The sequence below is a fragment of the Psammomys obesus genome, unplaced genomic scaffold, assembly GCF_907164565.1.
Source record: "Psammomys obesus unplaced genomic scaffold, mPsaObe1.curated_primary_1811, whole genome shotgun sequence".
In the NCBI taxonomy this organism is placed as follows: domain Eukaryota; kingdom Metazoa; phylum Chordata; class Mammalia; order Rodentia; family Muridae; genus Psammomys; species Psammomys obesus.
The window spans coordinates 4,615,381-4,629,516 of NW_026596088.1; the positions used below are offsets into that span (position 1 = coordinate 4,615,381).

Here is a 14,136-nt window from a genome sequence, read left to right on the forward strand (position 1 = left end):
CTTCTTGGGGGTTGAGATGGCCTCTTGAGAGTGGTATGAGCAATACAGTGAGACCTTCAAAAAACAAAACAAGGAGCCAGGCTAGGTGGCACACGCCTGCAATCCCAGCACTCAGGGAGGCAGAGGCGGGCAGATCTCTTGTGAGTTCGAGACAGCCTGGTCTTACAAAGCAAGTCTAGGACAGCCAAGGCTACAGAGAAACCCTGTCTTGAAACAGAGCAAAATAAAATTTAAAAAGAGACAGAAGAGGATTAAGTAAGAGAGGGAAATGATAAAAGACTCAGAGACATCTATTTCTGTCTCCTCTGCAGTGGTGGGCTATACTAACAGGGAGCTGAGGATTCTGGGAGAGTGACCATAGGTCTCAAGAGCTTTCATCTCCTCCCTTATGAATTAGACCTAAGAGGACCTCACCAGGGTGCTTCTCAGCCCCAGGGGTACTGAATGAGCCGTTAGACCATGCCAGGCACTCTTGTGTAACATTCGCAATCAAGAGCTCGGTTAATCCTCACTCTGATGCTGTGTGGCAGGGACCTTTACTACCCCTTAGAGTACGCAGGAGGTCCAGAAGAGTAACTTGACCAAGGTAAAACAGCTTGCAAGCATAAGCGCTGAGGCTACCTGGTCCTAGCCTGTAGGGGACTCCATTGTGTGAGAGTGCGTGTGACATATTTAAGTCTGTGCCTGGCATGGGGGTAAGGACTTTACAATGTTTATAATTAGGAATGACACGACTGCCTCCAGGAGAAGCTAGTCTGTGAGATGCCTGCCGTGGAGAAGGGTGTGAAGGGTGCATTTCTGTGTCTCCAGGGACACGAAGGACAGGGGACGCTGAGCACTTCGTTTCTGTGATAGCCAATGGATGCCTAAAATAGACAGCTATGCCTTGTCACCTGCCACTTTCTACAGATACGAGGAAGCATCCTGAGCCCTGAGCCCTTGCCCTTTTGATTTGGGGGTTCTGGCATTATGGGTCCCCATCAAGCGGATACAGAGAGACACAAATAAATTTTGTTGTCCAGGATCCTCTTTGAAGCCTCTTACATTTGCTTTAACTAAACGCATCATTTCACTTTTGAGGTGCCAAGCATTCTCATGCCTCCCTCGGGTTCCACTGCAGAACAAAGGGAGGGGCGTCTGCATGCATGGTGACACAACTCACATTAAGCTCATAGGCGGCAACAGAAATGCCCACAGCGGCACCGGACCCTGCGAGGCCAATGAAGTGTCCACTTCCAACATTGCTGGCAAACAAGGAGGCACCCACCTGTGGGGAGATGAACGGGATGAACAGGAAGGATCTGGGAGCTGGACCTGGGAAAATGTCCCTATTCCCAGTTCTGACCACTCTGTGTGTGTGTGTGTGTGTGTGTGTGTGCATGTGCGTGTGTGTGTGTGTGCATGTGTGTGTGTGTGTGTGCGCGAGCGCACACATGTGTACATATTTGACAGTATCTGTAGATACACCTAAAAAAGAATGGCTAATTGTATTTGTTATCTATGCCTTCAACATCCAGTCCACTCGGGCCCAGGAATAGCCTTTAATTTTCACTCAGACTTCAGCAGCTCAGCATGTGCTCCTTAGGTGTGGCGTTGCGTGTGACAGTCAGGCCTAAGCCCGGGCAGAACAGCAGTGAACCCGAGCCATGGCCGCTGGTACAGTGATAAGCTTGAGATGCAGTCAGAGATAAAAGATTTTCCAGAGCTACTGCCAGGATGACAGATGCTCTGCTCATGCAGGCCTGGACCTGGAGTGGTGTTTTCCATCTTGTTGCCATGAAGCTCGAAGTGTTTGGTCGTGGAGATCTTACAGAAGGAGAGAAGAAGCTAAAGCAGATGGGTGACAGACAAATGGCAAACGATGGATGGATTGATGGGCGGATGATGCATGGCAGATGGGCTGTATATATATTGACTGAAAGACTGATAACACATAGATGCTAGATCAATACACGGTGGAGGGACAGTCTAAGAAACTATGTCATCTGGTCATAGTAACAGTAATAAATTGGGCCTCTGCTACTGTCCTGTGGGTTGGCTGGTAGGTTCTTTTTACGTAAATAAATTTGAATTAGAGTGAGACTTTCTCTAGTTTTCACTCCAACTTGAAGACAACAAGGAGCAAAACCATGTCAGAGCTTGAAGGGTCCCGGGGAAATGACTTAAGACCTAGCTTTTGCACCGATGGGATGGGAACTAGAGCCTTGAGCACACGAGGCAAGCATCTACCACAGAACGCCACCCCCGCCTGAGAACAGATCAACTGAACCAGAGCCCACTTACTGGCCACCACACCATGTTGCCTCCAGCCAGGAAGTAGCCTTTCACGGTGTCTCTTTTGGTCCTCACCGTGGACTGCAAACAAGAAGAAGACTTGGTGAGTAGAATGCCAGCCCTCAGGCACCCAAAGGGGGTGGGGGGAGGGGGCTGTGGCCTGCCAGGCCACATTTTAACTGAGATTCATTTTGTTTGACTGAAACTTCTGTGTGAATGTCTTTAAAGATAAAGATCTCCTCTCTAGTCAGGGCAGTCCTGACAGTCCCCGCTTCACGTTTGAGATAGCATGCAAGGCCCTCAAGACATCTGAGCTGCAGACCTGTGGCCTGCCAATGGAAGCTCAGAATGGATCTTACTGTTTTCTGGAAACTGTTCCTGTATAGTATCCCAAAGCACCAGTTCATTTATTTTAATTTTTTTTTCTTTCCTTCTTTTCTTTTCTTTTTGTTTTGTTTTGTTTCAAACAGGGTTTCTCTGTGTAGCGTTCGCTGTCCTGGACTCGATTTGTAGACCAGGACGACCTCAAACTCAGAGATCCGCCTGCCTCTGCCTCTCCCTCCCCAAGTACTGGGATTACAGGGGTGCACCGCTGTGCCCGGCGCCAGCTCATTTCTTAAAATACATTTTTTTAATTTAAATTTTGAGATGGGTTCACCAGCACTGGCTGGTCTGGAACTCACTTTGTAGACCAGGCTGGCACAACTCAGAGATCTGCCTGCCTTTGCCTCCTGAGTACTGGGATTAAAGACACGTGCCATGCACAGCCAACAGTGGCTTCTTTCACCCCCCCACCACCCGCCCCTAGGAGGTTTAGGGCTCATATCACAGTTGAAGAGACTGAGACTGAACCCCAGTCTCTCCGAGGTGCTGTAACAAAGTGCCCAGAGGTAGGGATCTGTAAACATGAAAACATCTCTCTCACAGTTCTGGAGAGCTCAGGGTCGAAGGTCAAGGTGCCAGCAGGTTCAAACTCTGGAGAAAGCCTGTCCCTTTAGAATGCAGCTTCCTTTGTGTCCTCCCTCATGCAGCAGGAGAGAAGAAGGGTACAGAAAAGCCCTGGCTGGTACCCTCATCTCTTTTAGAATGCCCGCTCCCTCCTGAAACTCCCTTTCTGAAGATCCTGCCTCTTCATACCATGACACAGGAATTAAATTCCAACATGAGATTTGGCAGGAAATGTAAGGGGTTCATTCTCATATTCTCCGTCTCTGTCTCTGTCTCTGTCTCTGTCTCTCCCCTCTCTCTTTCTCCAAGGTCTCATGCAGCCTAGGCTTGGTCTCAAAGTCTCTCTGTAGCTGAAGGTGACCTTGAACTTCTAATCCTCCTGCTTGCATCTTCCAAGTGTTGGGGATTACAGTCAAACCTCGCTATGCCAGTTTGTGCCACCCTGGGGGTCAGAACATGCATAATGGGTAAGCATTTTTTATTTACGTTTTTAAATTACCCTTATTAATTTATCCATGTGTGTGCCGTGGCACATGTGTGGAAGTCAGAAGACAGTTTGTGAGCGTTAGCTTTCTCCTCCCACCATGTGAGTGAATTCTGGGACTACTGGACTTGGCAGCCGTGCCATCTTGCCAGACGCCGTAAGTAGTTCTTAGACAGACCCTCTAAAAGGATGCCCAGCCTCGTGCACTGTAAGGGAATGTTAACAGTGCCCTGAGAGATCCTTTTCCCATGTCAGGCTGACAAAGACGAGAAGAGCACGTAGCTGCCCAGGGTGGCGAACAGGCTGGCACACATCGATGCTGAGGATGCAGACTAAAACCAGCTTAAGAAGGACATCTGATGGCAACTGTCAAATTACAAACGTGTATTACCTTGAAACCTGACAAAGCTACTGAGGGGAAAGCGTCCTGCATTAGCTGCACTCCGGAATAATGAGGGCAGAGTTGGCCTATTCCAATGCTGTGGTAAGAGGCGGGAGAACAGGAGCCCAAATGACCCTCAGCACAACAGCACTTGCATGAGTTACGCTGGGAGACTCTGAGGGGAGAACAACCTGCAACTCTTTTTTATTTTTATGGTTTTTTTTTTTTTTTTTTGAGACAGGGTTTCTCTGTGTAGCTTGGTCTGTCCTGGACTTGCTCTATAGACTAGGACTCGCTTTGTAGACCAGCCTGACTTCGAACTCACAGAAATCCACCTGCTTCTGCTTCCCTGAGCGATGGAATTACAGGCGTGCGCCACCGCGCCCAGCTCACCCTGCAACTTTTAAGAAAATGAAGGAGCTTCTTTGTGCTGACACAAAAGATGTCTAAGAGACAGGGCTGGGCGGAAACAGCAAGGTTAGACCAGCACAGTCATCAGTTACCTTGTCTTTAGCAATACACACACACACATACACACACCACAACACACATACATACACACGCACTACAGCACAGATGCACAGACACACACACTGTAGTGCACACAGTCACACACACACACTCACACTCACACACACAGAGACACACTAATGTTTGCTTTGTCTCTCTCACACACTTACATTTGCTCTGACACACACACCCACGTACATTTGCTCCGTCTGCTTGCATACCTGTAATTCTAGCATTTGAGAGACCGAGGCAGGAGACTCACTAGTTTGAAGCCAGACGAGGCTACACAGCAAGACTTTGTCTCCAAAGTACGTAGCCTTTGATTTGATTTGGTTTTAAACCTGGAAGAATACATTGATGAATGTGCGCCCAATTTTCACTTATTAGTAACAGTGGTCACCTATGAAGGGGGGTCAAAATGGAACCTTATAGGATATTTATTAACACCTATGAAGGGGGGTCAAAATGGGACCTTATAGGATATTTATTAACACCTATGAAGGGGGGTCATAATGGGACCTTACAGGATATTTATTAAGCTACTATTCCTTTTGGAACACATGATTGTAACTATATTACTGTGAAAATGCATATATATGTACATACATACATATACACATTGTGTGTGTGTGTGTGTGTAAGAGAATAGGCCTCAAAGTAAAGGAAATAAGGATTTCTAGCTTCAAGTCTCATAATTTAGAATCTCAGGTCTTTGAGCCTAGAGTTTTTTTGTTTTGTTTTTTTTTTTTTTAATCTGTAAAATGAGTATAAGATCTACCTTCAGGGCCTGGCTGAGATCTCAGAGTGCTTAAGAGTGCTTACTGTTCTTGCAGAGAACTAGAGTGTGGTTCTCAGCACCCACATCAGCTGGCCCACAGCCACCTGCAATCCAGTTCAGGAGATCCCACACCCCCAAATTACATGAAATAATCTAAGTGTGCATGCATTAACTTATTGCCCAACATAGCCAACACACAGTGCATTAAAAAAAATCCAAGGCCTTCCTATTCCAGCCAAGTGTCTACCACTCACTTGTACCCCAGCCACCCTACGTATTTTGGGGGAATGTTTGGAGGCAGGGTCTCACTGTGTATCCCTGAATTGCCTGGAAGTTGCGGCGTAGACCGGGCTGGCCTTGAACTCACGGAGATCACTTGCCTTTACATGTTTCAAATCCTAATTGCTATAGATTGTTTGTTCCCCTCTTGGTATCTTGTTTTCCCAAGGGACAGGGTTTACTCTGGGGTTTTGATCAGATTGCCCCATCTCTCACCTCATCTCCTGGCTTACCCATAATCCAACAGCCAGGACAAAGAAGAAGTACAGAACCAGGACAGCAATGTCCCCAGGGTCCAGGCTCTTCTGGGGAAAGGCCTCCAGGCCATCAGACTGTGAAGGCTGAGCGCTGAGGGTGCTACTCTCCATGGTGCTGAATGTCCCTCTCAGTCCTGAGGAGAGCAAAGCAATGTTAGCTCCAGATCCCAGAGTGGCTTTCTTCACTCCATCTGTGGCTTACCCCATGAAGAAACGAGGGGGGGGTGGGGAGAGTGAGAGAGAGAGCTACCTGGATGAAGGTGTGCTAGAGACAGGGCTTTAGGAAGTCAGACCCATCCCTCCAACAATGACCATCTAACCACCCTTCCACCCACCCAGAAAATACACAAAAGGAGCGCACATCACTGTGCTTGGTTTGTTTGGTTTTGTTTTGACAATTCGACTACTCGCTCAGTTTGTATTAAAAAAAATAATTCAAAGAGCACAGACAGCACTGGGCACGTTAGTAATCCCAGCCCTTTGGAGGCCGAGGTGGGAGGATCACTGAGTATGAGGCCAGCCAGCCAGGGCTACGTAGCAAGACCCAGTCAAAAGAGAAGAAGATGCAGAAAGTTCCCGCATGCCTTTTGTCCCAGTCTAGTTTCTGTGACTATGACAAACACCGTGACCAAGAGCAAGTTGGAGAGGAAAGAGTTTTTCCCATCTTGTATGTCACAGTCTATCACTGAGCCAAGCCGGGAGCTCAGTGGTGAAACTAAACCAGAGACCATGGAGGAACACTGCTTACTGGTCCCTCCCAGGCTCACATCGAGCTACCTTTCTCACACGGCCCAGGCCTATCTCCCAGGGATGGCACTGCCTGCAGTAGGCTGGACCTTCCCATATCAGTTGTAGCAATTAAGAAACTGTCTCCAGACAGGCTAATCTGATGCATCAGTCCTCAACTGAGATTCCCTCTTTCCAAGTATCTTAAGGTTGCTCTCTATTGCAGTTATAAATACTGGGCAACTTGGTAAGGAAAGGGTGTATGTGACTCACCCTTCCATGTCACAGCCCATCACTGAGGGAAGCTGAGAAAGGAATTCTTGCCGGGACCTGGAGGCAGAAACTGATGCAAAGGCCATAGAGAAATGGTGCTTACTGTCTTGTTCCCCATGGCTTGCTCAGCCTGCTTTCTTATATAGTGCAGGACCACCTGCTTAGGATAGCACTGCTCATAGTGAGCTGGACCTTTCTGTAGGTGGAAGGTTATTGTGTAATTTACATGCTGATTTCTGTACCCCCCCATATCTGGTTGCAATCCTGGTTCTGAGATTCTCCTGTCTCAATGTTGTATGAACATCGCTCCCCAATTGTCCCCAGATATGCCAAGAAAGCATTTTACAGCCAGTCACTGAGCAGGGAAGAGAATAGGGCTGGACTTCCTGCCAGGTTGAGAAAGAGGAATGAGAGGAGGAAATAGAGGAGAGGTCCAGGAACCATCAGGAGAGAGAGGAGCTGTACCAGTATCTCTGGGATCTATGCTGGGAGGAAGACAAATTAGCATAGAAGGTTAAGAATAGAGTAATAACTGCTCAGTTCTTATGCTGTGAAGCTTGTCTAAATAATATAATAGAGTCTCAATTAGTTGTGTGATAGCCAGGTTAGGAGAGAAACTGAGAAACAAACAATTTTATAAAAATAACTTTAACACCCTTCCACATCAATCATTAGCCAGAAAAATGTTCCACAGACTTGCCCCGAAGTCGATCTGGTGAAGGCATTCCCTCAACTGAAAGTCCCTCTTCCCAAATATGTTTACATTTGTGTTGAATTGACAGCAGCAGCAGCAGCAAAAGAAGGAGGAGGAGGAGGAGGAGGAGGAGGAGGAGGAGGAGGAGGAGGAGGAGGAGGAGAAGAAGAAGAAGAAGAAGAAGAAGAAGAAGAAGAAGAAGAAGAAGAAGAAGAAGAAGAAGAAGGAGAAGAAGAAGACTTATAAGCACACTCCTTTATGTGGCCAGAGTAAAGAGAGGAGTCAACCAGACACTGAAGTCTTATCCTAATGCTGTATCTTTCTATAAATTGCATATGTTTAATATATGCCTACACAGCACCTGCTACCTGCTGGGACTCCTTCTAAAGTATTTTCTATGCTGCAAAGTGGGCATTGTCATTATCACCTTTTCATCTTTTTGTTGTTGTTGTTTGAGATAGTATTTCTCTGTGTAGCCCTGGCTGTCCTGGACTCACTTTGTAGACCAGGCTGGCCTTGAACTCACAGGAAAAAGGCTTGGCTTGGTGGTACACATCTTTAATCCAACACTCAGGGAGGCAGAGGCAGGCAGAGAACTGTGAGTTCATCCTTATTTTGTAGAAGGAGTTAAATGTTACATAGCTTGTCCAGGTAGCACAGCTCAAGTGAGAGGGTTGGGATTTAAACCTGAATAACCTTGCTCCAGAACCCATGCTTTGAACTACTAACAGAAAGCACTCCTCTGGAGATTGCATTTCCATGAGCAATTTAAGAGAGTCCTGTGATGGGCAGAATAATGGCCCAAAGATATTAATACCTAATTTCCAGAACCCATGATTGTGTGGTGCTCACAGAAAGAAATAAGACTGCTATCCAGTTAACCTTAAAATAGGCGGCTGCCTGGGTCAGCTGGGAGCATCTAATGCAATCAAAAGTGACACAGAACAAGAAGGTCCAGAGAGGTGACAGAGTTAGAAGGGTTCAGCTCAGCATTGCTGGCTTTGAACGTGGGATGCTGGGGCCGTGAGCCAAGGAATGCAAGTGACTTCCAGAAGTTGACAAAGCAAATAAGCCAAGTCTGACCCAGGGACTCCGGAAAGAATCCAGCTCTGCTGAGGCCTGTGTGTGGGGGAGAGGGTATTCAAGTCATACCTGTGTGCCTATGTGTATGGTAGAGGGTACAAGCTGTGGGTCTGCCTGTGTGCCTGCCAGTGCACATGCGTGCAGGGGTACGCAGAGGTCAACCTCAGGAGGCCTCTTCTTTGGCTCTCCACTTTGTTTTTTTGAGGTAAGGTCTCTCGTTGAATCTGGAGCTCACATAGTGCCTAGACTGGCTGCCCAGAGAGCCCCAGGGATCCGCCTGTCTCTGTCCTTCTCAGAGCTGGGATGACAAGGCAGGCATCACACAGCTGTATGCAGGAGTACTGGGGATCTGAACTCACATCCTCGTGCTTGCACAGCGAGCACTTCACCCATTGAGCTCCCTCTCCAGCCATCTACTGACACTTTGACTTGAGCTCATCAAGACCTATCAGGCACACTGAACTCCAGAACTCAAGGTAACAGGCGTGTGCTGTTTCAGCTGCCGAGCCTGGGATACTTGGCTGCAGTGACAGTGAGAAGCTAGCAAAAGCCCTTAGATAGTTCTGACTGGGGTATGGGCATAGTTATGCCATCCCCTGTCAGCCTTGGGGTCAGGAATGGTCAGCGCAACCATCCGTGCTGTGCTGCCCAGTGCTGGGGCAACCCCTACCCCGGACAATACTCTGTAAATGCAGAGCCTCAGACAAATCAGATCTTTTAAGAGTTCAAGCACTGAAGGCCTGGGGGTGGTCAGTTGGTAAAGTGCTTTCCTCCTGAGCGCCTGAGTTTGAGCCTTGGTCCCCAGTGAAGAACAAAACAAACCAAAAAAGCTGGGCATAGCGATAGATCTTGTCAACTCAGCTGTCTGGAGGCAGAGGCAGGAGGATCTCGCTTGCTGCCCAGACAGGCTAGCCTAACTGGTGAGCCACGGGTCCCATCTCAAAAACCCAAGGTGGATGGTTCCTGAGGGAAGACTCCTGAATTCGATCCAGATTGACTTCTGGTGTCCACATGTATGTGCACACACACGTATTAACACACATGGACTTGTATATACACCAAAGGAAGGAGAGAGGGATGGAGAGAGAGAGAGAGAGGAAGGACTCCAGCTCTAGAGACACTTTGCTGTCCCACCCTTTATCAGCCCTGAGCAGCTGAACAAGCTTCGCAATACTCCAAATATGACGCCATGCAAGTCTGCACTTACGAGCCCGCTACATGGGGCCTTCAGGACACGGCACAGCTGACCGTCCACTTACAACTCAGCCTCAGCGACCACAGGTGTGCACCACCAGGACTGGCTGCCTGTTTGATACAGCGTGCAGAGCCTTGAACTTCATTATAGCCCAGATACGGTCACCACCGCCACTATCAGCATCTCCTGCTTCTTTACTATAGTGCTATGACTTCCTGCCAGGTGTGCGAGGAAAGGGTCACCTCGTTTTATATAGAGGAATTCAGAGGGTAGCCTGTGCGAGGCATGCTGTCTACTCTCATGACTGGTGAGACAATCCCCAGTACTGTAAGATGAAAGAGAAAGAAAGAAAGAAAGAAAGAAAGAAAGAAAGAAAGAAAGAAAGAAAGGAGAGAGGAAGGGAGGAAGGGAGGAAGGGAGGAAGGAAAGAAAGAGGGTCAGAGGGAAGAATCCTTAGTGTACCTTCTATTCCTGTGATAAGCACCGTCACCAAAGTGAACTTAGAGAAGAAAGGATTCATTTGGCTTCCATATCTCTGGTCACAGTCCACTGAGGGAGCCAAGGCAGAAACTCCAGCAGAAGCTGGAGAGGGATGCTGCTTACTGGCTTGCTCCTCCTGCCTTCTCTGTCTGCTTTCTTACACACCTCAGGACCACCTACCCAGGCACCACCCACAGTGGGCTGGTCCTTCCTCATCCGTCATCAGTTAAGAAAATGCTCCACAGTCTTGAGTACAGGCCAGTTTTATGGGAGCATTTTCTCAATTGAGGCTCCCTTTGGTCAGATGACTCCAGCTCGTGAAAAGTGGACAAAAAACTAACTAGCACAGGAAGAAGAAAGAAGGAAAGAAATAAAAACAGAAAGAAAAGCAAATGTTTCAAACTTATAAGCTGAGCTTTCACTATGATATATCATGCTTCTAATTTAACACAGCACCCTAGCAAGAATATTGTAGAAGATACTGTGAATATTGAAAACAAGTACACTGCTAGGCATAATGGCACATGCCTCTAATTCCAGCAATTGGGAGGCAGAGGCTGGAGGATCTGTGTGAGTTCGAGGCTAGCATGGTCTATGTAGTTAGTTCCAGGAGAGCCAAAGCTATGTAAAGAAACCTGTCTCAAAAAAAAAAAAAAATACAACAAAACAAGTTGCTTCCATAAGTTGGAGAAGGTTCTAGACTCATATATCTGCAAGCACGTCTTTTGTCCCCATGACTGTCTGGGACATCTGGAAGCCTTAGCTCTGAGGTAGTTCCGTGCATTGCTCCAGATGGTATGTCCTGTCTCTACATACTATGTGTCCAGATGTATAAATCGTCATGTTCAAATTCTCTCACGTCCTGAGAGATCAATCTCCCCAGTGCGTATCTTTGCTCCAGGTTAAACGATGCCATCAAAGAAGTTTTAGTGAAGAAGCAGAGGGCCCCGGAATGCGGCTTGGTGGTGGAGCATTTACCTAGTGTGTGCTGGGCCCTAAGGGTCCATTCCCAGCACTGCAGTATAACGCTGGTGATAATAACAAGGAAGTGATGTGAGCAATTAAGGGGGGAGAGGTAGGCTCAGGTAGCAGGCAGGGCTGGGCAGGAAGGTGAGTGTGAAGGTCATGGCTCTGCCTGGGTGAAGCACACGGTGGGTTAGAAGGCTGGTGGGTCTCTTATTGCTGCTGTGAGAAAACACCTTAGCCTGAATAAATGCTAAAGGTGTATTTTATGTACACGTGCCTGTGCCTGAGTGTGTGTGTATGTGCACCAGGTGTCTGCAGCGCCAGAAGAAGGTGTCTGGTCCTCTGGAACTGGAGTTACGGGCAACTGGGAGCTGCCTGATATGGGTGGTAGAAACTGAGCCCTGGCGCTCTGCAAGAGTAGCAAGTGCTCTTAGTGACTGCGTCACCTCTCCAGCCCCTGGAATAATACATCAATAGCATGAATCTGCTGGCTACAGTTCTAGAGGCCCAGAAGTCCAAGATCAAGATGACTAACAGACCTGCTGCTGTCTGGTGAAAGCTGGTCCTTATTAAATGATGCTTTCTGCCTCCGCCCAGGGTGGAAGGAGCAAGCAGCCCCCAGCAAGCGTCTTTCATAAGGGAACTAATCTGTCACTATAGCACCTAAGGCTTCCCTACAGGACCTAAGCACTGGACCCACCTCTTGTCCTGGTGTTTGGGTTGTAACCTATGAACTCTTAAAGAGACACACATACACTCTAAGCACAGCCCTGGGAGAGGATCAGAGAAATTATTTGGAGTCAGTGATAGGGTAAGTGGGACAGGGACACTTGAGAGCAATGTCCTGCTTTTGCTGGGAGCTGCTCAGAGACCACGGCCTGAAACCCAAGCGGGACAACCCCTGGTCCTTAGAGCTGGCTTTCCCTTTCTCGGTGCTAGTGACACGAGTGGCTTGTTTGTTTCGCTTTTGCTTTTAGAGTGGATCCTGTTATACAGTGCAGCCTGAATTTTTATGTAGCCCAGGCTGGCCCTACACTTGCTGTGATCCTCCTGCGTTCACCTCTCAACTACGGAGATGACAGGCAGACATCAGCATGCCCGGCCTGTGGCTGATGTTTTAGACTGGCTGATTTATGCAATGCCTTTGCTTACATTATGTGTGTGTGTGTGTGTCACACGCATGTACATACAGATACACGTGTTTAGGCATGTGTGGAGTCACAGGCCTTGGTAGAATGCTCAGCTTATCTGAACTAGAGACAAGAATCTAGGGTGGAGTTTTGTAGGTTCTAACTCTGAATGAAAGACTCTGGAGGCTTGGGGAGAAGGTGTCTCCAAGGACCTCAGGTGCTGTCTCAAGGATCAAAACCCCACCGGGTGGGAAATGTTCTCACTGCCTTTAAAGGTGAGGACGTTGTGGTCCCTAGAAGTGTAGCATCCTGTCTGAAGTCACCCAGCCAGTAAGACAGCCTAGACCCCAGCTTGGCTGACCCACTGCTTCAGAAACAGGGAACTCTGGGAAGCACAGAGCGCAACCTCAGGTAGGGACCGCCGCTGTACCTGAGAAAGGGGTGGATGGCTCTGGAAGACCGCAGGTCTGGAAAGGAAAAGAAGCGAAAAGGGAGAGAGGACAGCAGCCTTCTGCTCTGATCCCTCAGGGCCATCGGTGTCCATAGCCCCACCCCTAGGCCCCCTCCTGCCCATTGCCTGCCAGGCACTGAGGGGACCTGCACATAAACGAGTCTTTCATCACTGCAGGGGAGGCTGGCACGGCCTCTAAGTGATTCAGAGACCTTGGTGCTGGGAGGCTGCATCTTCGTGGTGGGGATGGAGCTGGACCATAGATGCCAGGAACCCGGAGCCACTGTCACCCTGCACCTTCCTTGACACACAAGACGCAGTACAAATGTGACCACACTGACACATTTGTACGGTGTAGCTTAGGTCCAAAGAGTATGTCATGCATTTTCTGTGTCCTCTTATTTCATCCTCCTGGTCATACCTTCAGCTTACAGGCATCAAGATGCCAAAGTGAGCCGGGCCAGGCCCTGGGATATGCCACAGTCAAGGCCATAAGTGCTACTGGAACGCCAGATAGAAGGTCACTCTGTGCAGCTGTCTGTTTTGCTTTCTTCCCTTCCCTCTGCCGTTCTCTCCTGTCTCTCCTTTCCTCCCTTGACTCTGCTCTTTTCCCACAAACATGCCTCAGATAACAGCTTTGTGTCACATTTAAGCTGGGACTTGGGACTTAGTAAAGTACTTGTCAGGCACTTGTTAGGTACTTGTTACCTGTGTGTTGGGCTTTATGTTATGCCCCGGACATGCAGTAAGACACTTAAAATGTCTTGCTATTTTATTTTACATGCATGTGCCTGGATGTATGCGTGTGTGCGTGTGCACCATGTGGGTCCCTGAGGTCAGAAGACAGTGCCAGATCCTCTGGCAACAGAGTTATAGAATGTTATGAGGCTGTTCGGTATCAGATACAGATGTCCTCTGGAAGAGCAGTCAGGGCTCCTAACCACTGAACCATCTCCCCAGACCTTCGGTAAGTATCTAGTGGGTACCAGCTGTGTGCCAGGCTCTGTGCTAGGCCCTGGAAGTTCAACGGAACATCCATTAGGTATCATCTGGGTGCCAGGCTCTATACAGTGGGCTCTATCTGCAGGCTCAGTGGAGAAAGTACTTTCTCAGTGGAGAAAGTGGAGAAAGTCATTAACTGTGTGCCAGGCCTGCCACAATGAGACAGGCAGCCTTGCTCTCGCCACCACAGCCTTCCCCCCAGGCCCTTGCCATGCTGTGGCTAC

General features: G+C 48.4%; 1 protein-coding gene across 4 annotated transcripts in view; it reads right to left on the reverse strand.

The window, feature by feature from the left end:
* Slc5a11 (solute carrier family 5 member 11) overlaps positions 1-14,136 on the reverse strand; it is a 47,470-nt gene that overhangs the window by 29,725 nt on the left and 3,609 nt on the right. For 3 of the 4 annotated variants that reach the window (XM_055627587.1, XM_055627588.1, XM_055627589.1), the window contains exons 2-4: positions 5,889-6,046; positions 2,284-2,355; positions 1,163-1,267 (exon numbers count right to left, since the gene is read on the reverse strand). In XM_055627587.1, coding sequence (XP_055483562.1) covers positions 1,163-1,267; positions 2,284-2,355; positions 5,889-6,046 — 335 coding nt within the window. Of the gene's footprint in view, positions 1-1,162; positions 1,268-2,283; positions 2,356-3,199; positions 3,240-5,888; positions 6,047-14,136 lie in introns of those variants that run through there. The other variant, XM_055627590.1, reaches the window with a different exon arrangement.